General features: G+C 35.9%; 5 protein-coding genes across 7 annotated transcripts; all 5 read left to right on the forward strand.

The window, feature by feature from the left end:
* The first annotated feature begins 256 nt into the window (after positions 1-256).
* On the forward strand, positions 257-4,805 carry LOC113771907 (putative nuclease HARBI1). The gene is made up of 5 exons (XM_027316454.1): positions 257-365; positions 3,122-3,242; positions 3,397-3,613; positions 3,739-3,967; positions 4,357-4,805. Exons 1-5 carry the CDS (start codon positions 257-259, stop codon positions 4,803-4,805), a joined length of 1,125 nt encoding a protein of 374 aa, XP_027172255.1.
* Positions 4,806-9,122: 4,317 nt separating this feature from the next.
* Positions 9,123-13,403, forward strand: LOC113770744 (RNA exonuclease 4). Its single transcript, XM_027315313.1, has 9 exons — positions 9,123-9,224; positions 9,342-9,429; positions 9,614-9,692; positions 10,393-10,477; positions 11,336-11,444; positions 11,852-11,940; positions 12,026-12,090; positions 12,177-12,255; positions 12,764-13,403. Exons 1-9 carry the CDS (start codon positions 9,153-9,155, stop codon positions 12,908-12,910), a joined length of 813 nt encoding a protein of 270 aa, XP_027171114.1. The 5' UTR covers positions 9,123-9,152; the 3' UTR covers positions 12,911-13,403.
* Positions 13,404-14,329: 926 nt separating this feature from the next.
* On the forward strand, positions 14,330-16,203 carry LOC113770257 (transcription elongation factor 1 homolog). The gene is made up of 3 exons (XM_027314673.1): positions 14,330-14,449; positions 15,499-15,646; positions 15,784-16,203. Exons 2-3 carry the CDS (start codon positions 15,534-15,536, stop codon positions 15,935-15,937), a joined length of 267 nt encoding a protein of 88 aa, XP_027170474.1. The 5' UTR covers positions 14,330-14,449; positions 15,499-15,533; the 3' UTR covers positions 15,938-16,203.
* A 976-nt stretch (positions 16,204-17,179) lies between these two features.
* LOC113772532 (protein SAWADEE HOMEODOMAIN HOMOLOG 2-like) lies at positions 17,180-22,410 on the forward strand. Of its 3 annotated transcripts, XM_027317153.1 has the most exons (11): positions 17,180-17,298; positions 18,160-18,248; positions 18,364-18,409; positions 18,482-18,632; positions 18,755-18,805; positions 19,329-19,404; positions 19,536-19,587; positions 20,120-20,263; positions 20,372-20,491; positions 21,070-21,781; positions 21,878-22,410. In XM_027317153.1, the coding sequence occupies exons 1-11, from the start codon at positions 17,245-17,247 to the stop codon at positions 22,105-22,107; spliced, it is 1,725 nt and encodes a 574-aa protein (XP_027172954.1). In that variant the 5' UTR covers positions 17,180-17,244; the 3' UTR covers positions 22,108-22,410. The 3 variants fall into 3 exon arrangements, with proteins under 3 accessions (XP_027172954.1, XP_027172952.1, XP_027172953.1); XM_027317151.1 differs by having other exon boundaries at positions 21,070-22,410; XM_027317152.1 differs by having other exon boundaries at positions 21,073-22,410.
* A 375-nt stretch (positions 22,411-22,785) lies between these two features.
* Positions 22,786-27,539, forward strand: LOC113772296 (reticulon-4-interacting protein 1, mitochondrial). The gene is made up of 7 exons (XM_027316885.1): positions 22,786-23,321; positions 24,462-24,689; positions 25,029-25,102; positions 25,423-25,582; positions 25,702-25,821; positions 25,941-26,049; positions 26,974-27,539. The coding sequence occupies exons 1-7, from the start codon at positions 23,067-23,069 to the stop codon at positions 27,159-27,161; spliced, it is 1,134 nt and encodes a 377-aa protein (XP_027172686.1). The 5' UTR covers positions 22,786-23,066; the 3' UTR covers positions 27,162-27,539.
* The last annotated feature ends 23 nt before the right edge of the window (positions 27,540-27,562 follow it).

Here is a 27,562-nt window from a genome sequence, read left to right on the forward strand (position 1 = left end):
GGCATCTGGAAAGCGTCCTGCCTCAAGTCTTGGCACTCCCGGAGATCGTGAGGGATCTAGAGGTGCTAAATCAACAAGATCATCTAGTGATAGGGAAAGACTAGATGATGCAATCAGCAAAATCTCTCGCGTCACCACCGCTTCGCATGAATTTAATCAAAGTCGGTATGAAGAGGAAGCAGAATACAGTGTACCGGTAGTTCAAGACATGGTGAAAAATATGCAACTTCCAAAATCGGTTAAGCTGAAAGCGACAATGTACTTTGCCGAAAGAAGAAATGCGGGACAAAGATGTGCATTCGTACGCTTTGATGACGCCGAGCGCTATGATTACATTGAACTCATTATGGAGGAGCTTCGCTATGGCAAGCCCCCGCAGTGAAGCATCAGATCTGTGCACAACGGCTTCTGTGTATTTCCTTTGTCAGCTTGTGTCAATTTCCTTTGTTTGCTTGAAATTTCTAGAATGGTGGCTGAACTTTACTTAGCTTCTGTATCGGTTGCTTCTTTATTATGTGTTCTGGACTGCAATTCCTAGACTTGTGTCTTGAGATGTAGCATTTGTTAAAAACAAATGAGTGTACTTTCTTGAATGAGTGTATATTGAGCGTATTTATTTGGTTATTCAAAATGCGGTCATTGTAGAATTAATGGGTGGCAGTGGACTATCCTATTATGTATTTACAATTGAGTGTACTTATGGGGTGGCTGCCGACAGCTTGTTGAACTTTTATAAATAGGTGGCATCAGGCTTGTAGCCACCAATTTTCTGTACAGGTTTTTCGTAAAGAATGAACGGCCACTTGTTGTGTATTATTGCAGGTGCTTGAGTGAATTGTGAAATTGGTAAATGAATAGTGACGTGGCTTATGTTTGCTTGGTCTTTATAAAGGGGACATGGGAAGGATTTGTGTAATCCCAAAAGTACGGTTGCAAGTGTTAGGACATTTCAAGGCTAGATATCGTACAATTGCACCAAAAGTCCCACACCTTCTCAATTTTAACTTCAATTTATTGTGAGAATTCGAGGTTCTTGATTTGTGTCTGATTTTTATTCACTATTTTTAGGTCTGACTGATTGCTGGATACTTGCTAGTTCCCACAAAAAAAAAGAAGCATTAGTTTCTGTTTCTGAAAAGTTCTTCCCTTTCTGTTCCCAGCTGCAAGATCCCTACTAGGCTACTACAAGCAGATATAAGTTGGTATATCTATTTTTGCACACTCTTCCTGTCTGTTTGCTTAGCATATCTAAGGGGGCGCTTGGTTCAAGCTTAGGAATTGGAATTGTAATTGGAATCATAGACTCTGGTTTTGGAATTAAAACTTTTCATTCCAATATCTTGCTTGGTTCACACATTGGACTTAGCATTATTCCAATTCCTGATGCTTGGTTTGATGAGTGTTTCGGAATTAAATGCAATTAAATTTCAAATTTACCCCTGATATAACAATTCTTCTAAAACAAAAGAATTACACATACGACAAATTAACATTTTCATAATTGTAACTACAATAGTTGATTAACTTTTTGATAAAACATAAGAAAATCATAAATAATAAAAAAATTAATACCAGAAAATAAATATAGTGGCTGCATTAATAAGGAGTAAATTCCCAAAAAAAGGAGTTTTTAAACAATCACCCAAAAGGTGACGATTTTTGAGTCTCTTCTCAAAGGGTGAAAAATGCATCCAAGGAATGTGTTCTTCCAAATAAAAACGCAACTTTCAAATACGTTATTTTATGTTTTGGAAATTTGTTTAAATATGAAAAATTGGTTAAATAGCCCATAAGATACCAGCTCTTTATTGGAAACTGGCAGGTTTTGTATCAGCTTTATGGGAAAAATTGATTAAATAGTGCCCAAAGGAAAACTAGTATGTTTTGTATTTAACATAAATTAAATATGTGAGAGTTAAAAAAAAAAAAAATTGCCCATAAGATACCAGCTCTTTAAGGGAAACTGGCAGGTTTTGTAGTATGTTTTGTACCAACTCTTTATGGAAAACATACCAACTCTTTATGGAAAAAATTGATTAAATAGCGCCCAAAGGAAAACTAGTATGTTTTGTATTTAACATAAATTAAATATGTGAAAGTTAAAAAAAAAAAGAAATTACTCATAAGATACCAGCTCTTTATGGGAAACTAGTAGGTTTTGTATTTAATACGCTATTTAACCAATTTTTTATATTTAAACAAATTTACGAAAATTAAAATAACGTATTTGAAAGTTGCATTTTTATTTGGAAGAACGCATTTCTTGAATGTGTTTTTCACCCTTTGGGAAGAGACTAAAAAATTAAGGTGTTCCACAAATTAACTACAACTCCTGATCAAATCTTGTCTGGGAATCATGAGTGCTTTTTCTTAAAGCACTCAAGGTACGAACCTCAACTTAAAATGGCAATGTACATTAGTTTGTCTTTTATCTTAAAGCACTCAAGCTACGTACCAAAAGTCCCACGCATGTAAAGCACTAGTGTTTTGTCTATTCTACAAAATTCAATGTAGTCACGATAGAGAGTCAGGAATATATACACATTGGGGAAAAAAAAAGCACTACTGTTTTGTCTATTCTACAAAATTCAATGTAGTCACCATAGAGAATCAGGAATATATACACATTGGGGGAAAAGAGCCGACAACCTGTACAATGATAGCAAAAGCAGCCTGGTGGGAGTGGTCATATCTGGTAAGCTTTGGCATGTGAAACAATTGTCCAAAGGAATGACACCAACGGCCAAAAGTTGGAACGGTGGCATATTTTGTCAACAAGGGCCCGGGTACAAGAACAATAATGCGCCCGTGCTTTGAAAAGATAGCAAGTCTCTAGAGCTCTATATGTTAACAAGAGCCCGTGTCTATGCATATCATACATTACAATTGTCTACTTTGGGGGAAAGCAGCAAGAAGCACTCTACTGCTTTGAAGACAAAGCTGCCGTTCGTCGAACGACATAACAGAACGCCCGTGAGTAGAAGGTTTAAGTATCGGCTCTCAGTTTTTTTTTAATAAAAGCTCCCTTGTTCAGTTCTTGCTTAACTCCGTTGTTGTAATATTCGAAGGAGAAAGCCCACTTGGTGTAACTATATACTCTCTTGCTGTGTATTTACTCCAGGAGATATGAATCGCTTCCGAAATAGTAGTTCAAGCAATGACGAACCATCAGATGATGACCAGGATGCCTTGCTACTTGGACTTGCAGCTGAGTTGATACTTCTACATCCGGAGGCAGAAAGGTATGGAGGTCCGAAACTCAAAATTTCACACCATGATGGCTTACTCACAGGGCGTCAATGGGTTGAGGAGTTGATCAATGGTCACTACAGACGAATTATCGAAAATTGTCGTATTTCGGTTGACAATTTCCTCCTACTTTGTGACATACTAAAGAACAATAATTACGTACCTCAAAACTATAAAAAAACGAGTGGAAATTGAGGAGGCACTGGCCATGGCTTTGGTAATGGTAAGTCATAGTGCCCGACAACGAGTTTTGGCAGAGCGTTTCAATAGATCAACGGAGACAATTAACCGCAATGTAAGGGAGGTCCTGCGCGGTCTTTGTATGTTTGCTTCACAAATAATTCGCCCTTTTGACTACGATCAGGTGCATCCAAGGATCGGGAATTCGACAAAATACTACCCGTGGTTCAAGGTTAAGCTGTGAATGATCTAAATTCAAAATGACAAATTTTGGCAGTGATCTTCCATCTGGAAACTCTTGTTATGCAGGATGCAGTGGGAGCAATTGATGGCACTCACATTCCGGCGTGCCCACCCTCAGGTCATCAAATGGCGTATACAAATCGACATGGATTTCAGTCGCAAAATCTACTGGCAGTATGTGATTTCGATATGCGATTCACGTACATATATGCTGGGTGGGAGGGAAGTGCACACGATGCCCGAGTGTTAGATGATGCTCTGTCACACCCGTCAGACTTCCCAATGGCACCTGAAGGTAACTCTCTTGTATTATATTTGCTGCACCTATTTAAGTATATGCTACTTTTTGGATGGTGTACATAAATCATTTACTACACTTTTGTCACACATAAGTCCATAAAATAGTGGATTTATTTTTTTGGCTTGTGCTATTAACAACTACTTACGAATATAGCATTTTTGAAAAGTAATTTTAGAACTTTAAAAAAATTCCGGATATTTCAGTAAGACGATAATTTTTTCAATTATAAATCTCTGTTTGTTCTATTTAAATTAGCTGGATTTTAAACAAGGTAGTATATTTTTTAGTGGTATTTTATTGGTCAACATATAGTACTATAAAGTTGAAGCAATAAAAGGTAAACTGCCATCATAAAACTGACACCTGTCGTTTTTCGATTTAAGGTAAATACTACCTTGTAGATGCTGCATATAAGAATGTTCCAGGCTTTTTACCGCCGTATAAGAATGCAGCACGGGCCGGTCCAGAAAAAATTTTATTTAATACGCGCCACTCGGAACTTAGAAATGTCATTGAACGAACCTTTGGAGTTCTGAAGAACAGATTTAAATTTTTGAAGGGACCGGTTCCAAATTTTTATATGACCACTCAAGTCAATGTTGTTATAGCTTGTTGTGCATTGCACAACTTTCTTCGCTTACACCAACCAGGTGACGCCCATTTTCAACTGGCTGAGGACGGCAATGTTGGATTAGAGCACCAACAGGGTGGCGGTGAGTTACCTCACGTGCAGCCATTGAATGCATCCCGAGCTGAGGTTATGGCTTGGAAAGCTAGGCGAGATGCGATTGCAACTGAAATGTATGGCGCGCAACGTAGGAGAAGGCGTTAGAAAGTCAGGGGCATAATTTGGACCGGCGTAATACTAAATAATGGCTGCACCGGGGCCGCTCTAGTTGCATTTCTGTTTTTTGCAAGGGAAATGGGTGGTTGCCAAGCTTTTATTGAGGGTATAACGAATAAGCTTCCATTCCTAGATATAGAAGTTTCGGAAGTTCCATGTAATATTCGATAAGATGTGTGTGGTTTGTATTGTATTAATCTGCTTTTATCCTAAATTGAAAGTTTATTTATAAACAATTTACTTAATGTGCTCCAAAATGAATGGAATGAGTTCCCATTGCACTCAAATAATTGTTAAGCTATCCAAACACTTATTTGGAATAAATTCGACAAATAATTGTTAAAGTGTCCAAACACCTATTTGAAATATACTCATGTTATCCAAACGATTATCTTTCACCCATACTTTTCAAAAAGTCAACAAATAAATATTTGCACAATTATTCCAAATAATCCACTATCCAAACGCACTCAGTATTTCTTGCAAGGACATTAAACTCCAAGTCACACACACACACATATATATGTATCAGCCCGGCACCCATAGTTTTGCAGTTGGCCTCTGTCAGAACCATAGATGTGCGACTTTTCTTTTTTTGATCCATATTCTGAGTAATTAGCCAAAAATAAGTATTTCTTGCAAGGACATTAAACTCCAAGTCACACACACACACATATATATATATACTATGGAGGGACAGCCCGCGCGACGCGCGGGAATTTAGTGCTTGTGATTCAAGATAATTAATAATTATTGTTTAATATTTTGTAGTATAGGAACTGAAATATGATGATTTTATCATGTGATTTTAATAGAAAAATCATAACTTACATAGTGAGTCAATAAAAATAATGTGCAATGAGACATCCTTATCGTTATACTATATAAGAATCCGTTGTGATCAAAGGTTATGTTTGAATTTCAACTGCAAAGATAAGGGTAGTTTGAAAATGTAAGAATGTTTGAAGTGCAATTAAAAAGTATCCAAAGGTCTCTTCTAAAACTTATCCAAGATGATAAAACATTTTAAAGTATCAATTGGACCCTTCATCTTTCGAATCTATATATGTTCGTGAAAGATCCCTCAAGCAATGCTTCTGATTTCTCCCTCGACTTAACCTCAACCTGAATTATCAAGTCAAGTTTATCCATCAATCACTTTGCGTCCAATCTAATCTAAAATAATTTTATTTTTGAGTAACTATTTATATAATTTGGTGGGTATAATACGACTTAATCACATGTTTCTTACAGAGATAATAATGCCCAAAAATGATAAATAGATAAGAAACTTAAGTGGTCTTTTTCAAAATTTTGTAGAAACTATTCAGATTTGGTGTTTTTTGCTTGGGGCATTTCTTTATAATCTTATAAATAAGTTCAAATCTGCATAATTGTTAAAGATCTGAATTGAAACTATATTGATTATAAAAAATTGGTGCAAATAATATTTTCTAAATTTGAAATTGTAGAAAATGGTAACTAAAATCAAAAGAAATTTCTCATATGAATTCGAATTGCAAACTATAGATAGAAACTGCTTAATGATATTTTTTCAATGTTTACTTGTATAAGTATTCAATATAACATCTCTACTTAATTGACTCGTTTGAACTATGGATAATAGTTGCTTCAATCAAATCAAGAAACATTATTTATCATTGTACAACATACAATTATGAGTAAATGAATTAATACAATGCAATAAAAATGGTAGTGTAGCTAAAGCATTTAAACTCATCAAGTTCCACTACAATTTCTTTTAGATAGCATAAAAAATAAATTTTTTGTATTTGAAACTATATAAACAGTATAATACAAGAACGAGATCATAACATGGAAAGCAAATAGAGTGCAAATGACATCTTAGTACTATGTAGCATGATTAATTTTCTTTTTTAGTTTCAATGAAGTACAAAATTCTAAGTTAATAAATTTTACAATCATAAAATTCCCAATTAAAATAAACACAAGCTAAATTTCAAATCATATTACATGAAAAAATAACTACTTGAACCATAATTGTTGGAATGTAGTCAATAGATCCCTGGAGTCAAGAATAATAGGAGAAAGTTCATGAAAAATAAGGTTATTTGACTTAAATAAAGAGATAATACCTTGGTTGAGAGGGAGAATATGATAAAATTACTTTTCTGATTATTTTAGAAAGTGACAACATTATCTCAAATTGTACTTTGACCAGAAATAGAATCTCTGGGATCTACTAAGAAAAACAATACAATTAGTCAGTTTTTGAAATTAGAAGTATCAAAAGGCAAACTATATGGAGTTCTTGAATAAATCAATCATCAGAAAAAAAAACTACAATCGAAGAAGACAAACCCAAAGAACTCACCTCAATTTAAAGGAAAAGTTATGAATTCCACCAAATATTTAATAGCCATAATAAAATTAAAGAGGTGAAACCAAAAAAGAAGAAAGGGTATCAGCTAAACATGGGGACATAAATATGATAATTGATTATTCAGATAATAATAAAGTTAATTAATTTTAATTAAAATTCAATTATGTAAACATCCAATTAATTCCTTAACGGATGAGAAAGGTTTCAGGAAATTGGAAGGCTTGGATGTTAGTATAACAAATGATTAAAAGGACTTTTATGTAATTCTATCAAAATACAAGTTTTATTCAGTTGTACTTGATATTCAACTTGGTACCAAACATTGTAACATACCAAACATGCCCCTAACCTTAAATGTCTGAAAGGTTATATAAGTAATTATAGTGAAATTAAATCTATAATGACTTGTACTCAATGTTCTAATAACTCTTCAAACACTCTCACATTCCCAAAATAGCCTCACCCCTACGGTTGAAATCTACTCCTAAACTCGTTCTTATAGTATAAGGATATATGCATTTTTTTAATACCAAGGGTCATTATGAATACTTACATGTATGTCTCTTCGAGAAATATTTATCCATTTACATAATATTTTCTCTGTCCCATTTTGATAGTTATAGTTTTTTTTTCCACACAATTTAAGAAAAAATAGTTAACTCAATTGAAAAAATAAATTTAGGTTGCTATTTTCCTAAAATACCCTTATATTAAATATAGTACAACTTTATATTAATTATTCATGGAAACTTGAATTGATGATTTATGGGAACTTGGATTGATGGTCAAGAAATAATCAATCCTCATTTTACATTATGTTTAGCTGTGCCAAAAGTTGGATTTCTATATATCAATATGTTTTGGAAAATCTAAATGTATTAAATGCGATAGGTTATACTCAATAACAATCTATAGTAAATAAGTTAGTTTATATTAATAATAACCTACATTGAATAAGAATATTTTAGAAAATTAAAAGATAACTATATTATTCAGTTGGGAAGTGGACTACAATTTGAGATAGATGAAAATGGAAAAGCGGACTATCAAAATGGGACGGAGGGAGTATCAACTTTGTCTAACTGTTAGGTTCAGAATTCGAATCTTGTAATTGGTAATTTAGGTAGGAAGAATATGAAGAGAGATAGAAGGATTAAAATTTTACTTTTATCTAGCTTAATTTGTAAACTTTACATTGCACTCGAACAATTTTATTGTTTCTTTCAACAACAATCCATGTTGTACATACTAATTCTCTAACTAAACCTAACTAATGCTTGTGAAATTAGCAAACCAAAACACATTATGTTATCAGTAATCATTCCATTGGAAGCATTTCAAACTACTCCCTAAATTTTTGAAGGTCCTCAAAAAGGAAAAAAAAACTACTCCCTAAATGTGTTTGAAGGCCCAATGTTTTATTTGCTTAAAGCCTTAACTATCTTAAAGTCAAAACTAAAAAAAATCAAACACTTTGCCTTTTTTGGATTGTATTTTTTTGTGAAATTCTTTTTGAGATTATGTGAAAATAGTAATACATTTCCTAATTGTTATTTTTTCATTTAAAACGCATCATATGTTTAAAAAAGTGCCACACTATATATATATATAGATATATACACGCTAAAATGCTAAAAAAAATTACAATCCAAACGATTTTCTTACACGGTGATAAAATAATTGGCATGATTTCAAATAAAATAATTTGCTTCACAAATTTCAACAATCTTTTTATCTTCTCAATTATCTTTTTATCTCACATCATCACATCACAAAAAGTGCTACAGTAATTATCTCAAATAAATCATACAAATAAACGCCTATCTAACCAAACCCGCCGACTCCCCAACCGGGGCCGGATTACGAGTGAGAACTGGAAAGTCATCATCCCAAGCGACGTCGCTTAACCGGTGTGTTGAAATAAATGTGCCTGGGAAGTTGTTTGATAAAAAATAACGAAGAAGAGAAAGATGAAGGGGAAGCTGCGAAGCCCTAATCCTAAGGAGCATCAGCTCAACCCCAACTGGGAGCTGCTCCGTCAAGTAATCTACAACTCTATAGTTCCTCCACTTTCACATTAACTTATTCAAATACTAATTCTTTTCTTCTACCATTTTTTTTTTGCTTGTATTTCTTTGTTAATTCACTCGTATATGCAGAAGCTGATAAAGAGCAATGGCCCAAAGAAACAGTCCACCAGAAGCCAACAACAGAAATCAGAACCAGAATCCCAGAATTCCATTTTAGGTCAATCCCACTTTTTTTTTTGCTGGTACTTTAAGTGGTTGAGTCTGATGTATACTAGTCTTTAAAGTATGATTCTACACAATTTTTTGATTCACTGGTTTTTTAGGTATTGCAGTGTCCATTCACAGTAATGTTCGATAAAAGTTTGCATTTTTCTATGTTCTCATGTTGGTTATAATCTCAGGGAAGCGTAAAGAGAGGCCAGTGACTGAGACTGATGGTTCTAAGCCTAACCCATTGATCCCAAGCTCCTCTGATTCCAGGTGCAGGAAAAGCTTTTTACTTTAAGTTGTAGTATCCTTTTGTGGGGTTTATTTATTTAGTTATTCATTTATAATTTTTATTCTTAAATTTATGTTTAAATGAATTTTTCAGTCGAGGAAGGGAATTCAGGTCGGGTATTGACTAATTTGAGCTTTTAGGCTAAAGTTTCCGTATTTCATAAAGAGAAGGATAAACTTGAAAAATCCTCCTAAACAGTGTATGGACTTTTTTGGGCTTGATATGTGGTTTTTTTTTGGGGGGGGGGGGACGGCAGGGGTAGGTGATGCGGGGAAGATGGCTGACTATAATCTTTATGATGTGGTAATGTGGGAAATAGCAGCATGCTTAACAAGTGAAGTGCGGATGTTTTCTTAATATTTATGTTTATAGAATATGTGAGCGAGCTTATGTGTTTGAATTAACGAGTTATAGCTGTTATGATAGTGAATGAATTCTCAATCTTCAAATAATCCAGAAGAAACAATAAGGAAATGTTAGCCCTTTATGTAGTGGTTCCAATTTTGGCATTTGTTCGTTGGTAACATTTTGTTTTCGCTTCATTCTTCTTCTTCTTCTTCTTCTTTTTGGTAGTAGGGGAGGGGTGGGATCTAAGAAGCATACTTCATTCAATGGTATGCTTATACTTTATTTGTCTTGTTCAAAGTTATTATTTTTTGACAATTATCAACCACATTGCAGTGTCACAGATGTTTTAGCCATGGATTGCGAAATGGTCGGCGTCAGTTCTATGGGAAACAAAAGTGCTCTTGGACGAATTACACTGGTATCCCTGGTTACAACTTTTGCGTGTATCACTGCATTTTTTAAAAAAAATTTATTAAGTTTTTCCTTTTGATCTTTTATATGATTTTTCTTTTTTAAATTTTCTCTCTTGAGGTTGATGTAAGAAATATTCATTTTAGCTGTGTGTAATAGAAAACTACTATTAAGTTTATTTTATATACTTGAACAAGTTGAATTATAGTAAATACATAAATTTTCAGTATAGCATGAAAAGGAAAGAAGCTTTGGCTATCAGAATTGAAAATTAGCGACTTGATGTGTTGTTATCTTCTTACATCATCCATATTTCTAAATGAAAGGTCTGCATATAGTACTAGTTATTTTGTCAAAGTGTCCCTCATACATTATATATGGTGTGAAGATAGAGTTATCACCAATTTCTGTTTACAGGCTCCTTGGGAATAAGTGAAAATAGACTGAAAATGTGTAAACCACGCGTGTGAATTTGGGTGAAAATCAGTCACTGCTTTCTTGATCTTATGCATGTATGCTGTGAATGTGGGGTGACGAGATGTATTTGGGTGTTGATCAATGCTTGTAAGTGGAGGATTGGAGCATTTGGTCAGATTTTCTTTTCAGATTAAAACAGAGATTTTAGCTTGTGCCTGTTTTACTTCTGGCATGTACATGTTCTTGTTCTGTCATGGTCAGAATCTAAGAGTTGAAGAAGGTTAAGGTAGCAGTATTAAGCAAGTTTTGTAGTAAATTTGTTTGGCGAAGAATGCCAAGGAAATGCTTTACATGGTAGGATTTAGAAGAGGCTAATAATTTCCATATCAATTTAATGTTGGCCGCTTTGGTTGTAAATGTTTATTTAATGCTTTCCAGTTTCTTACAGGTAAACAAATGGGGCAATGTTATATATGATGAATATGTCCGTCCAGTAGAGAAGGTTGTTGACTTCCGTACAAAAATTAGCGGAATTCGACCTCGTGATCTGAGGAAAGGTTTGGCCAAATTTGAAATTTTGCTGTAAGAATCTGGATTGCACATTTCTCAAAATGGAATTTATAGTTACTTTTTAAAAAGCAAAATAACTAAATTATCAAAATCTTTATTTTTGAATTCTGAAGCCTATGATTAGTTGCATTTTTTTTTATCAGCAATGTGTTGTTAGATGTTATGGACTCCAGAAGCTTTTGGAGTAATAACTGAATTCCAAAGAAAGTTTTTTATTGCAGTGCTCAGCTAAGAGCCTTTTTTTTACTTCAGTTACTATTGGACATCCAACTTCTGGATATAAATATTTCTAACAGTCGTTGAAGTATGACCTGTAATTTTATTCTAAAAATATATTTACTGATCTTTTCTTTTTTGTCTTTTATCAAATATTTGACACTGATTTCATCTGCAGCAAAGGACTTTATTTCAGTTCAGAGGAAAGTGGCGGAGTTTCTCAAGGGAAGGATTCTTGTTGGCCATGCCTTGCACAATGATCTTAAGGCTAGTATCAAATTCTTCAACACCTTGTAGATGTAATATTTGACCGGTTTGAGTGAATCTGAAACACTAGGGAGCTTTTGTGTAGGCATTGCTTTTAAGTCATCCGAAGAAAGATATACGAGATACATCAGAGTATCAACACTTTTTAAAGTATGATTTCCTTTTTCCTTCAATTGCTATTACATTCTTCAGGAACGCTGATCATTGTTTAATATATGCTGATACTGATGAATCAGAGAAGGGCGTAGCCGGGCACTTCGTTATCTTGCAGCTGACTATCTCGGGGTGGAAATACAAAATGGGGAGCATTGCCCGGTTAGTTTAGTTCCTTTTGCTGTTACATTTATTTTTTCTTTTCAATTAGTTTGTTTACTGATAGTGGGCTTGAAATATAGCATAAATTCTCTATTAGTCCGCAAGATATAAATGCCTCTCGATTACAGGAGTAAGATTCTCGTCTTGATGTTCATTTTATCATAATGGTAGGAATTTTAATAATAATAATAAAAAAAAAGTATCTCCCTAACTTCAACAGCATGCATCATGATGTATGTAAGATTTCAAATGTTGAAATGTAATTGCAATGTGCAAAAAGAAAAAGAACACTTTTAAGTCTACTTTTACATGCGGTTTTCCTAGATTTCAAATAACACAGCTCGAGTGAAGCAATTTCTCCAACAATATCAGCTGCATACATCTCTTATGTGACTATTGTTCTATTGAGGGTATCTACTGTTCCTGCAAATTGTTCTACTTCTTTCTACATTGCACATTCCTTGGCGCACGCTTCTCTATAGTTACTGATGTTGGTATGTATGTTCAGGTAGAGGATGCCAGGGCTGCAATGCTCCTTTACCAGAAGCACAGGAAACAATGGGAAAGGAGCATTAAAGATTTCATTAGGCTCAAGAAAAAGCAGAAGAAAAGGAAACAGAAATGTAAGACGAACGAAGGTGATTCAGATGTGTAGAAGTTGCAAGTGCTTCGCAGGCGGCATCCGTCCTATGCCAGCTGTAGAATGTGTTTGATGATACTAAGATGTCGTGACAACAGTTCAAGAAATTACAAGATGAGCAAGAGGTAAAAGCATCATCAGACACAAGGACTGAACCACCAAAAGGATCCTATTTTTCGAATTGTTGCAGATTTTTTCTATGACTAATAGAAGATAGGAGTTTGCATCTTATTCTGAATTGAGCTCCAAAGGCAACAGATGCAGCAGTGTTCTTTTTGGTGAGCATTTTTTTCCCCTTTCTTGGGGTACTCATAATGAGCGGAAGCCCAATTAGAGTCATTTAAAAAAAAAAAAAAACTTTTAAGAAGAAAATGGTGGCTGAATTTTCTATATATAGTATGAGATATAGTTGCACCAATTGACAAAGGCAGGCATGGTTGTAGTTCCTGTGAACTTTCTGATATCCCTCATAGTTGCAAGTGTATCCTCTCGAGGCAGCTTGCAGAAACGCTGGTGCGCCTACTCTTCCGGCTTCCTTTGCTTAACGAAAATTATGCATGTCATTCCCGAAACAATTACATCGAAAACAAAATGCAACCCTCTCTGGTAATATGTCAATATGGTATCCTCCGTATTCGCTTTTGCTTTATGTTGTCTTGGCAGAATCATCTGAAATACCAACATCCTGGATTAGTGGGTGGGGTATGTATACACTATAGGACAAAGATGTTTGCCAACTTTTGAAGACCAAAGATTTTTCTTTACGAGTAAAACTGATTGGCTAAAACTCTAAATATCTACTAATCCCTTGTCAACATTGTCAAATTCACTTCGCATGCTAATTATATGCCCATCGAATTTGGCGGTCAACTAAAAGAAAATCTGTGTCAAAAGAAACAAGAAAACCAAATAACTGAGTGTTAAAAAGGAGGAAAAAAATTATTTTACTTTTGAGAATGGAAAATATTAGATGGATTATACACCGTATGCCCTAAAAAATTTTACTGCATGCAACTACAGGGTAATTTGCAAAAAATTGAGTTTTTTCTAGATTGTTATGTAGTAATATTTTCAAATGGGGAGGGTGCAATTGTGCAAATATAGAACGCGGTTCCACCCGTTGCACACACGATCTGGTACAATGCGCACCAGATATTGTACCATGGATGATGCCACGACTACATTTTCCTTACCACTATGCCGCGCCCAAATAATGGCTCTGTTTGGATTGTAAATTATTTGAGATATTTTTACTGTAACATTTTTTGTGATATGATGTATGTGAGATAAAAAGGTAATTGAAAAAATAAAAAGGTGTATTGAAAATTGTAACGATGATATAAACAAATAAATTCTGGCAAATAATTCTCCATCCAATACTTCACACGCCGGCCGAGCTCTCAAAGTCGTACTGCATCATGGAAAAAGCAAATCTGTTCTGCCAATAGCCAAAAAGGGCCTATAAATAGGACCCGTGCCTCTTTGTTCACTCACTTTGTAGCTGCTCTCCTTTGACGAGACCCGATCGAAAAACGGGAGAATTCTTCTTGCAAGGTATGCCTTTTATCGCTCTTCTTGTATTTGTTGTTTATAATTGGGTATACTATTCTGGATGTGATTCCGTTTTTCCTTGATGTTATTGCAAACCTTGGTCCAATTTAGTCATCTTCTTATATACGATCAATTATTAGGAATTCGTATTTCTAGGGTTAGTGTTTCAAAGAAAAAAAAAAAAAGCTTTACGAGATTTTTCGCCTCCCGATTTCTTGTATTTCTTGGAATGCATGCTTTTAGCTTCTGACTTCGATTCCTGAAGTTTAAGCCCATCAATTGCTTTTTTGAGCAATCTAATTTCCAGGATTGTTATTTTTCGTAGTTCGCAGATTAGGGATTTTTTTCTTCAATCAAAGGGGAAAAAATTTTGAGGATGAAGGAAAAGAATTGTGTGAAGTGACGATGTTCGTTTACAATAGCTGATTCTAAGATTCAGGCTAATGGTTGCTATGAAACCCATTGTTTGACTACGAGATACCTGACTTGTAATGGTTAAATAGCTACTGAGAAATGTCAATTTAATCGACTTAAAATGGATTTTTTGGTGGTAAAGATGTCCGATCGTTCATATTTTTCCTGAAACAAGAAGTGCTGGTAGTTGATATTTGCAAAGAAAGAGGATTGTTGTGAAGTTTGCAATGCCTAATTTCAAGATTTAAACTAAACTGATTTGATTGGTAAAAATCTATGTCTTAGCTGTGTGAATCTACTGCTAAGTAGCTGCTTACAACTATGGATTTGATTGGAGGTTTTGTTTGGATTACTTTTAACACAATTCAGCATGTATTTCTTTCTGTGTGATGTGAGGTGCTGATAGCTAGGTGATATTTACAGCACTAAAGTTAAAAGGAGGGATCATTCCAGCACTTGTGATGACCAATTCCAAGATCTAGACAAAGTGGCAATTGATGAGATCTATATGACTGTCTGTTTTGATATATTGTTAAGCAGCTGCTGGGACATCAATTTGATTGGAATTTGTGTTGGATGTCTTTTTATTGTGATTTTTTATGTCTGAACTAGTTGCTGATAGTTGATACTTTGAACAGTACGTAAAGAAAGGAACAGAAGAGTAGCTTAGAGAATGGGTAAGAGGAAGTCAAGGGCAAAGCCACCACCAAAGAAGAGAATGGACAAGCTTGATACTGTTTTCAGTTGTCCATTCTGCAACCATGGCACAAGCGTGGAGTGCCGAATGTCAGTACTTAGTTATTTCTTTTTTAGTTTTTGTTCTCTAGCTGATCTATCAGTTTTGATGCATGGGATTATTTTGGAGTTGTGTTGTGATACTGTTCTGAGTATTTTGGTAACTTTGGAACTTTGTTTTGTTTCAGTGACATGAAGAACTTGATTGGCGAGGCTGTATGCAGGATTTGCCAAGAGAGCTTCAGCACCAGTGTGACAGCATTAACCGAGCCTATAGATATTTACAGTGAATGGATTGATGAATGTGAGCGGGTCAATAACCTTGAAGATGAAGGTGCCTAGGGTTGAGTTCAGAGGTTCCTGAGTTCTGGTGTAATGTGGGAGGACTTGTAGAAAGGCTTGGAAGTTGTTGTATTATCATGGCATTCGTGGAGCCTTCTAACTGGGAACTCTGGATGGCAGGGGGAATTTAGTGATGCAATATGTACGCAGATGTTTATGTATATATAGCATAAGCGGGTAGATTGGTGTCAAGTTGGTCTGTGTGGTTTGTCAAGGATAATTTGTTTTGTGTTTTAATGAATGAATTTTATTTTCGGCTCTGGTTATTCTGGCCTACTACAAATGATTAAAACCGAAAAAATGAAGAAAAGATTGTTGTGGCTTATTGAGAACCACAAGTGATTAGCCATGAGATGACCGTTTTGGTTTTTCGATCCAAACTTTGACAGGGAAACGAAGAGAACAAAAACTGACGAAAGGATTGTGTGAAAAGTTTAAGGAAGTCTTTTATTCTCTTTTACTAAACGTAGAAATTTGACAGCTTTAGGAAAACTGATCGTGCAACTAGCTAGACATTACATCCACGGCTGCCCTCGGTCTTTTAACTGAGAAAGAAGATAGTTTTGAAGTTTGGAGCTGTTATAGTTTCGAGATGCTATTGGATCTGTGTTTGGACGATAGGCGTGTTGAGATGAGAGATTATTTGTAAAAAAAAAAATTTTTTTGATTGCATCACAAATATATTTTTCAATGTATTTTATTTTTTTAAATATTTCACTTATATCATATCATAATAAAATATAATACAATAATTATTCTAAATAATATCTGAAATAATACTCTATCTAACAACGCTCATTATTATTTGTGAAAAAAAATTGATTAGTGCTCATTATTATTTGTGAAAAAAAATTGATTAGTGATGTCATAGACACTTTTTTTTTACTCAATTTTTATATTTCAACCACAATTTTATTTTTGTATCACCAAAAGTATAGTGTTATTCCTAAATATCTTTCCAAATTCCAAATAATGCTCTCACTTTGTACAAAAATATTTTAAGGTACACGTGAGATTTATGGGAATTTAGCATCTGACCACAAACTAAAAAAAATAAAAATAAAAAATCAGAAACATCAAATTTGCAATTGTCTATTCTCCTATGAGGTCTGGGGTTCGATACTTGTAGCACCAACCTTTCATGCTAATATTTTTGTTTATTTATTTGTCTTCGTAACATATTCTTTTTATTTTGTTATCTCCTCCTCCCCTCGCGTCTTTTACTTTTCGAGAGGACAAACCAAATTAAACCGAGATTTGAATAAGCAGCTGAAAACGCGAGAGGAGAATAGAAGAGCGGCTCTTCCATGGGAAGACCACCCAGCAATGGCGGCCCTTCCTTCCGCTTCAACCCTGCTGAGGTTAATTATCATTCTCCGCCCTTTCTTTTTAGTTTGGGGCACAATTACACGCCTAAAAGAACCTCTGTAATTTTTTACACGACGAATTAAACTTAACTACTAGTCTTCTCTCCTATATTAGATAGAATACCTGAATTATAACAGCGTGCTAATGAAAAATTTGGTTGTGGATATAGAAGCTTAAAAGCTGGAATTCTTCTTCTAATTAGTTCTAATAATTGTATTCGATGACGGGTATTTGTAGTGTTAGCTTAATTTTTTATGCCTTGTAATACAATTTGTTGTTTGAAACTTGTCAAACACCTTATTATGATGATGATGATCATCAATTATTGGCTCGTCAGAATATTTATGGGTTGTTTCAAGATGGGTTTTTTTAAGAAGCTTAGCTAATAAATACGTATATCAGAAAATTACGCAGGCACGATTGTACACTTATACTGAACTAATTTAACTCAAATTTTAGTTCCAAAACATTTTTGGAAAAGCTTTGACAGATTGTTTATGAGGAAGTTCATTCTTGTTCCATTAAGAAGACCAAGAAAGCTGTTGCAAATCCAGAAAATTACGCAGGCACGATTATACACTTATACTGAACTAATTTAACTCAAATTTTAGTTCCAAAATATTTTTGGAAAAGCTTTGACAAATTGTTTATGAGTAAGTTCATTCTTGTTCCATTAAGAAGACTAAGAAAGTTGTTGCAAATCTTCCGACAAATAGGTCGAGGTCGAGGCATCGTGTTGAGTGATGGAATTTCATTTTATAACTGGATTATCTGTGTACTACCTTGATTAGGTTTGTTATGCTTTGGTTGGGAATGATTTTAACTAATTCTGGTCATTTTGTTGAACAAAATAGGTGGCGGAAATGGAAGCTATCTTGCAAGCACATAATAATACTGCTGTACCGTCACGTGAAATTCTACTTGCTCTTGCTGAGAAGTTCAGGTATCTAATTGGCATTTGCTTCCAGATTACTTGGATGTTCAACATTTTGATGAACTTATTAGCATCTAAAAGTTGGGTTTTGATGCAATTTTTTTTCCCCTTTTTCCTTTCCCAGCAATTCACCTGAAAGATCTGGGAAAGTAGTTGTTCAAATGAAACAGGTAAGACTGCATTTATTTACCACAGCTGGATGTTTCTTCGATAAATTATGACTATTGAAGCATCCACTGCAGGTGTGGAATTGGTTCCAAAACAGGAGATATGCTCTTAGAGCCAAAGCAACTAAGGTTCCAGCAAAGGTGGGTCCATCACCTGTGCCTCGTGATGATTTGGCTGCTGCCAGAAATGTACCTCAAGCCCCTCAACATATTTCTGTTCCTCCTGGTACAGTTTATTTGTCTGCTGGAAGTAGCTTGTAGCTACTTACCTGGACACATTTGTTCACCTTATTTGGCTTCGTGCAGTTCCAGCCATATTTTGACATGTAACTTCATCTCTTGATTCAGCTATTGTCAGGAATGTGCCCCAAGTTTCACAACCTGTATCTGCTCCTTCAGGTAGAACTGTCAAGCAGAGCATTATAATTCCTTAATGAATATATTGTTTCACCTTTTGTTTCCAAAGATTAACGACCATTGCTTGTTTAAAGGCTTAATCATCCTTGATAAGTGAGTTTAAAAATTCTGTATTACATTTTCTTTATCTCATATAGTCTGCAAAATTCTGTGTGACATTTTGTTTATCTCATATTTGGACAAAAAGGTACACATGCTGTTTTAGCATCACTATACAGGCTATATGTATGCATGAACTTATATTTTTCTCCAGCTCTACATGTGTTTATTGCCTGGTTGAGAAGACATTCATCTTTTTCTCAAGAAAAATATGTCTTTTGCTTTATTTTGCTGATTGTCTTTATCTATCCAGGCTATATGTATGCGTGAACTTACATTTTTCTTGAGCTCTACATGTGTTTATTGCCTGGTTTGAGAAGATGTTCATCTTTTTCTCAAGAAAAATCTGTCCATAGCTTTATTTCGCTGATTGTCTTCTGTGTACCTGATCACATGTTTTTAACAGTTCAAAGTGCTGGCAAAAATGGTTCAGATAACTCACAGATGGAGTTTGAAGCGAAATCTGCAAGAGATGGTGCTTGGTTAGTATTCCATTTACACCAGTTTAGGAATTACAGGAGCCAACTGGTTTGTTTTGGCCTTTTCTTCCCAACCAAACTGGTTTATTTTGTGTATAAAAATACACATTGATAAGTTGCTGTTTCTATCTTAGGTATGATGTGGCAACCTTCATATCACATAGATCGGTGGAGACTAGTGATCCGGTAATTCCTGAATTTGAACTACCTAGAAACCAGGAGATATTTTTGTTTGACAATTCTTTTCTTGTTGGTCTCTTCCAAGATGGCTTTGTTTACTTCTGGAAACCTGACTTGTTTTGTTTGTTTTTGCGGCTGTGACTTGACTGTGCATTAAATAAATGGCATCATACTGATGTTTCTGTGACTAGTATTGTCTAGTGGGTTTCATGGGAAGTAGCTGGTTCAACTCTGAATTATCAAATCCCAGACCTACTAGGTTCTAGTTTGCAGTACCTGATTCTGTGGGCAATTCAGAATTTAGTGTATGCTTTTACCATGCTGCTACTGATAGATTATAGTGGAACTTTTTCTATGACTATGTTATGCTTCATTTTTTCTTACACACACACACACGTGTATATATATGTGTGTGTGTGTGTACTGTAGATTTCATCAGCTTCACCTGCACTAAGCAATTCTGCTTTCAAGTCAATTCATCTTATGCTGCTGTGTTTTACATTTTCCACCTTGTGTGATATTAGTCCTGCTGATTCAGGAAGTTCTGGTTCGCTTTGCTGGTTTTGGACCGGAGGAGGATGAGTGGGTCAATGTTCGCAAACATGTGAGGCAACGTTCTCTCCCATGTGAATCCTCTGAATGTGTAGCAGTGCTTCCTGGAGATTTGATACTCTGCTTTCAGGTTCATGCTCTACACCTATTTTAGAGAAAAAGAAATAAGGTGCAAGGGGAAGTAAATATTTGCTTAGATATTGAACTCATCTTGTGATGTCTATTGAACAACTATTAGGAAGGTAAAGAACAGGCTCTCTACTTTGATGCGCATGTTCTGGATGCACAACGGCGGAGGCATGATGTAAGAGGTTGCCGCTGTCGATTTCTGGTGCGTTATGATCATGATCAGACTGAGGTACAATACTCTTACTCCTTAGAACCTAACTTTGATATCATGCCTGACCATGTTATATGTTATTTTTCTTATTGATGCCGTGGGTCCTTATCCTGGAACTGTATCACTATCTCTGTGCCCAATCTTTTCTGAAATGGGACTTCAAAATATCTTTTTAACAACTAGCAGAGGTACTTGAAAATTGCAATTTTCCTATTTTGGCTTGTATACCTGTCATTAACTATAGTGAAGTCCAAATTCTGTGGATAGGATAATGCTTTCAGCCCCTCAAATTAAAAGAAATATAGAAATGAGGAACAATAAGTAATTACTGGTAATCTTGGTCCTTTGGCTTTCACTTTGGAAGATTGGTTCCATTGGATCCAATTATACATAAGAATGTTCTTTGCCCAAAACTTTTTGCTTCATACTGGAAGTATTTGTCAAGAGAAATTATTATTGTTAGAGTTTTCCTTAAAGTTTCTTGGTAGAGTTATGTTTTTGAGTATATTGTCTTCTTCTTTAGGTTAGTATCTTTTTTTCTACGTGTTGGTACATTATTTAGGTAGTTAAGAACATTTGGTTCTTTTCGCTGTCAGCAGGAAATTGTTCCATTGAGAAAGGTTTGTCGTCGGCCAGAAACTGATTACAGGTTGCAGCAACTTCATGCTGAATCTGCAAATTGGAACCAAAATAAAGCAGGGAGCGAACCTCATACAGGCAACACTTTGAAGGTCTCTCTTCCAGCTGAGGCAACACAGAAGCAGCATAAGGCAGAGGCTCCAGCTGAAGTAAAAGAACAGCAGCATAACAATGAGGGGCGTGCTAATACTGGACCTGCAGCGACACCCATTTCTGTTGACAATTTATCCACAACAACAGCTGCAGTGTCTCATGCTCATGCCAATATAACTTCAGCTGCTGTTTTTGCTCCTGTTGCTCATGTTACTGCTCCTGTTGTCACAACCACTGCTCCAATTGCTCAGTCCAATGTTCCAGGGGCCACCATGTCTGTAGCCAATAACACAAGTCCAGTTTCTCATTCCAGTGTATCTAAGGCCACTGTTTCAACAGACAAAGCTACAGCTCCTGTTACTTATTCCAATGTCTCTGGAGCCTCTGTTTCCACCACAACTCCAGTTGCAAATTCTTCTGTTTCTGGATCCTCTTCTTCAGGAATGAGTACCACTGTTCCAGTTGACAATTCTGATGACTCTAGAGCCACTATTTCTACCGCAGCTCCAGTTGCAACTTCCCATGTCTCTGGAGCCACTTCTTCTGTAGTGACTACCACAACTCTGAGGGATAACAGTAATGTCTTTGGAGCCAATACCATGGATTCAGCTACAAACTCCAATGACACTGTAGATGCTAATCCTGTAACCTCTACCACTTCCCCTATTGCAGATTCCAACTTCTCTGGAGCTCCAGGTGTGGCTCCTATTGGTCATTCAGGTGTTCTTCCAGATACTGAGCCTAAAGGCTTACCAGAGAATGTTTCTGGGGCTTGTGCAAGTAACAGTGTAGAAAATACAAGCACCCCACAAGCTACTATTGCTGTGACAAGTAGCACAACTGACACTGCCACAACAGGTACGGTTGAAGGGAGCTCTGATGAAAACACTCTGCAAGGGTAGTTCTGGCAGTTTGTAGTCTTCCATTTTTTCTTTAACTTAGAGCTGTCAATCTCCGGCCTTGTGTTTGGGGGCTATTTCACCATGCAAGTTCTTCTAGGTGGATTAGAAGGTGTTAAAAATTTGTTGTAGTAGTATGATTTTTGAGGAGATAGGATTGGGGCAGAAGTTGTTCAAACATACTGCTGCTGAGGACTGCTTCAGGAGAAAGGCAAACTTGCCTTGAACACAAAGTAGAGGTTACATTGTTTTAGTTGTACCCTGGATGAGAATGAGGAAAATAGCTCTTTAGTTTTTTTTTTTTTTTTAATTGTATGTATAGTCAAGATCCTGAATTTTGTGATGCTAAATTATCAGAATTAGTTGGTTAGACTTCAGATTTGAAACACCATAAATCTAACATGAGAAAGGATAAAAAAGAAACTTCAATTTGCTATCCATTCTTTGATTCATTGCTTCGAAGTGCCCCATGGTTAATTCCTGCTTTCTACATTTTAACTAATTAAAACCCATACAATTTTGAAACCGTTTATTCCTTTCCCAAGTCCCCCAAAAAAACCCAAAAAGGGCAAAAAACCTATAAAAAAAGGAAGAAATAATATCAATTCGAAACGACGTCGTTGAGCACCCCTCGTGTGATGTGTAAACCTCGGAGAAACTCGGGGGTGTAGATACCAAAAATGGAATGCAAGCCTTCTGCTGAGTCCTCACAACTGAACTAAGTTGAGAAGCGTCCACGAATGACTGCCATCGCTGCCATGCCAAAACTCGCGCTTCTGCGGATGATAACACTTACACGTCCTCTTCTCTCTCTAGCTGTTTCTTTCAAATAAACCTTCTCCAATATAAACCTAAAATTTCTATGTTCATCACGCATTTCCGCCTGTAAATTGCAATTTCTTAGCTTCGTTTAAAAATTTTAGCTGCAATATTAGCGCTTCTCCGAATTGCGGAGGTGGAGGATGCGGTTACTACTGCGAAAGCCTGAAATAACGAAAGTTAGTGATAGAATTACTGGAAATGGATCATTACGGAGTAGGCAAGGGTTTAAGACTTGTAATAGAAGCATTGTGACCAGCTGTAGAGCGGTGTTGTTGCCGCGATTCGGCGGTCCCGATGTTCTCCAGCTCCGTGATAATGTTAATGTTCCTGATTTGAAGCCTAATGAGGTTCTCGTTCGCGCTCGCGCCGTCTCTATTAATCCGCTCGACACTCGAGTGAGTATATGAATTGCGACTATCAGTGTTAAAGCTTGAATTGCTTACGCTATTTCATTAGTTTATTTTTTCTGGAGGCTGAATGTTAATTTATCCTTTAAGCACTGTTTTGTTGTCTGGATCGTGAGAAAAAGATGGTGTGTTTTATACACGTATAGGTATATGAAATTTTGTGCATGTAAGATGATGCGCTTTACTCGTCAGGAATTTCGCGTCTGTGGATAATAATGTGAAGGGCTGTATTACGTGTCCTGTTATGGATTTGGAGGACGCTAAAACGATACTAGATCGTTGCCAGCTCGATTGAAAGAGTCGCAATGTCATTCAGAAAGAAAAGAAGGGGGGGGGGGGAGGAACTGTAGCTTACAGCATCTGGCTGGGTTGAATATCATTGAATAGACAAGAGAACTCATAGAGACGAACTTCATTAAGATTTTGAAATTTCATGGATGGGTCTATTAATGAGAAAAAAAAGACAGATTCTTGCAGTTAAATGGTAAAAAATTTCAAAGAACTGGAGCAAAAGATATTTGTCAACACTCTGGATCTGGCATGCCACGAATATTACCATGACAACAATGCAATGATGGCTGGAATCACACTTCATCTGATAAGCTTGAGATTGGCATTTTAGGCTTTTTGGTGATTTAGATTGCATTTTGGACGAACTTGATTGTTTATGTCATAAATTTAATTAGATTATGAATGAAGAAAGACAAATGATACAACATCAAAATTTATCTATTTATTTACCTGCACAAAGATCAGTCGGACTTTGTAGCCCGTTGTCAAGTCATGACTCCCTCAAAGATGCTTTTAGAGTGCATATTATCTTTCGTGCAGATTTGTTTGGGTGAAAATTTGTTGTTTAAAAGGTTAAGTGACTGGTTACAGGAAGATATCCACTACAAGTTGTTTATTCTCAAAATCATCTAATAAACATTGATGTTCTGATTTCTGCAATAAAGACAATCTCGCCTCAACATATGTTGGGGAAGTTTTATGTAAATCCTTGCATGGTTTAATTCATCTAAGATGTGGATGTATTTTGGAGCAACTTTTCTTAATAGCCATGTTTCCTCTGATTCATTCATAGGTTAAACAAGAAATTTTACTCTCTCAGAATCTTCTATTTTTCAGATGCGAGCAGGCTATGGTCGTTCAATTTTTGAGCCACTCATGCCCTTGATTTTGGGCCGTGATATTAGTGGTGAAGTTGCAGCTATAGGAAACTCTGTACGCTCCCTCGGAATTGGGCAGGAAGTGTTTGGTGCGTTGCACCCAACCGCTGTTAGGGGTACTTACACTGACTACGCCATTCTTGCAGAAGATGAACTTGCGCCAAAACCAGCTCCTATTTCACATGTGGTATGTCTTGTCTTTTTGTCTGTTTAGTATGCTACTTAATCCATTGATGGAAATCTCTTTGTTCCTTTAAGCACTCTGATCTATGTGCTCAAACAACAAAATGATGCATATCTTTCAGCTACCGTGTGTGCTTTCTTTTTTCCTCTTTGAATTTCCTGAGAGCTTATATAGTTTTTGATAATTGACTATTGCTCCAATCTAATCGGGCTTCATCCAGCTTTTCATTTCTTTTATTTTTCCTCCATTTGATCCCATCCTAATTGCCTTCTGTTGTGATGTTTATATTCATATTTTTTGTTTCTTAGCGGAAAGTATTCATACTCTTTTAATATCCCACAGGAAGCAAGTGCAATTCCTTTTGCAGCTCTGACTGCCTGGCGTGCATTGAAGAGTACAGCCAGAATTGCACAGGGGTAATTATTTTTCTTTAGACTCTATGGCAGCAGCCATTAATTTTGGAGTGGGATGTCAGGTCATTCTCTGATGATTTTTTACTTGTGTATGCCCAAGTTGCCAATGAATTTTAAGCTCTTAACTGGTCCCTGTGATTGTATTAATGATGTAATAATCATCTTCTTTTTGTCTACATACTTCATTCCACTTAAAAGCAAATAATCATTGTTTGAAATTGAATAAAGCTTAAATCATAAGAAAACTAGCCACTAAATGTTCCTTAAAATTTTCGTAATACTATATACCTGCATGACTAGCTTTCTTGTACCAAATCTTTTAGGCAAAGAGTACTAGTGGTGGGTGGAGGGGGTGCAGTTGGTCTTTCTGCTATTCAGCTCGCAGTAGCTGCTGGCTGCCATGTTTCAACCACTTGTGGAGGTGAAAGTATTGATCGTGTTCTGGCAGCTGGTGCTGAGGACGCTGTTGACTATAACATGGAGGTGATGACATCAATTACATTATATATATTTCATCAATCTCTACTTTTAATGTATTTTTCTGATGGGCTAGAGTATTTGCACAATTCCTTATGTAAATTGAGATATTTTGGTGGTTTCAGGATCTTGAAGTAGCAATTAAAGGCTATTTTGATGCTGTTCTGGACACAATTGGTCTGCCTGAGACTGAAAGAATAGGGATAAATCTTCTAAAGAGGGGAGGACATTACATGACACTGCAGGTATTAGATTTATGATACTTTAGTTGTCCTTTGTTTTCCTTAGACAAAAAATTTTTTCTTTCTTTTCTAATTGATTTTGGACATAATGATATTGAAGTTTTTATTTTTTATCTGCATAGGGGGAAGCTGCATCACTAACTGATAGGTATGGATTAGCTATTGGCCTCCCATTGGCAACAGGAATTTTGTTAAAGAAACAAATACAGTATCGATATTCTCATGGAATAGGTAATGTTTTCCAATAGATAAGAATCTGTGTTGAAGATATTATTGCTCAAATTGAAGTACAGCAAGATATATGTATCAATTTCGCTTGCTGACTTGAAATTTTTTCTAGCATAATTATGTGTGGGTTTACATTATAATGCTGTGTCAATTTTTGAGCCTAAGCACAATATCTATCAATTTGTGTGCCTGAGCATCACCTTATATTCAGTTAGTTCTTATTCACCTTGTATCAGGGAAACCACAGTATGGCTGTTTCTTTTCTACTAAAACTTCTTTGATAAGTATGACAAAAGGCCTAAGAAGCAGGGTGCCATCAGAAAGTTTTAGAATATCTAGTGATAGATTTCTGCATTGTCTGGAAGAGTTGCTCCATATCACCCGTTGTTCGTTTGGGCATGAAACTCTTTGATCAATGTGTGCCAACTTTCATGAATTGTTTTCTAGAAGCCACTTTGAGTTTTGAGAACTTCTCATCTACTTGTGGTGAGATGGTTATATCTCAAATGGACGGTGAGGATGAAAATCATCTTTCATGCCAGACTTCTTTGTTTTGGAAGACACTCAATTTCCTAGAAGTGTGTTACACCACATCAGTAGAGGGAAAACTGGGATTCTCATGGTAAAGAGTTCATATATGTGCTCGATATCCCATTGCACAAGGTTCCTAAAATATGTGCGCTTGGGATTTTGTCGATGGATGAAGTGCAGCTTCCTATTATATGATGCTTGGGTTTCTGACTGATGCTTCCCATATGATAATGAATTTGATGATCATTTGGAATTTCATAGCATTAACCTGTACGTCGTTCTTTGGTAGTTTAGATAAAACTAGTTTGTGTCATTGGAACTAACGTTTCCTAGAATTCAATTTCCAGATAACCATTTGCGGTTACTTGACCAATTCTTTGGTATGATGTGGTACAGAATACTGGTGGACTTACATGAGGGCTGATGCTGAAGGTTTAGAGGAAATCCGCAGGCTATCTGAGGCTGGAAGGTTGAAAATACCAGTTGAAAAAACGTTTTCCATCACACAGGTTAGAGAGGCCCATCAAGCAAAGGATAGAAAAGGGCATGTTCCTGGTAAAATTGTGCTGGAGCTTGAAAAATGAAAGGGCTGCAGAAACTGAAAGTGAGTCTACCCGACTTAATTGCTCTTGCCGTTATATGACAGGAAGATGTGATTCGAAGATTGTTGTTCAGAAATGCAAGTGTGCATATGCTATATACGACATTGTGAATGATCATCCGAAGGGATATGTAGATAATTGGGATGTTCTTAATTTTGTAGTTGTTTAGGCGAAACTAATAAGTAGGCATGCGATTGGGTTGCTAAGTTCGTCATTTACTTTAGAGCTTAATTTTTATTTCGCTAAACTCCAAGTTGTCAATTTGCCCAAGCTCGAACTGGCACCTTCAGCTTCTAAGAAGAAAAAACTTGGTCTTTGGGATAAAAGAGTTTCACAAGCATCGTCGGGGCACTTTTAACATTGGTGAATCAAAATTCCAGTGA

The sequence above is a fragment of the Coffea eugenioides genome, chromosome 5, assembly GCF_003713205.1.
Source record: "Coffea eugenioides isolate CCC68of chromosome 5, Ceug_1.0, whole genome shotgun sequence".
Classification (NCBI taxonomy): Eukaryota; Viridiplantae; Streptophyta; class Magnoliopsida; order Gentianales; family Rubiaceae; genus Coffea; species Coffea eugenioides.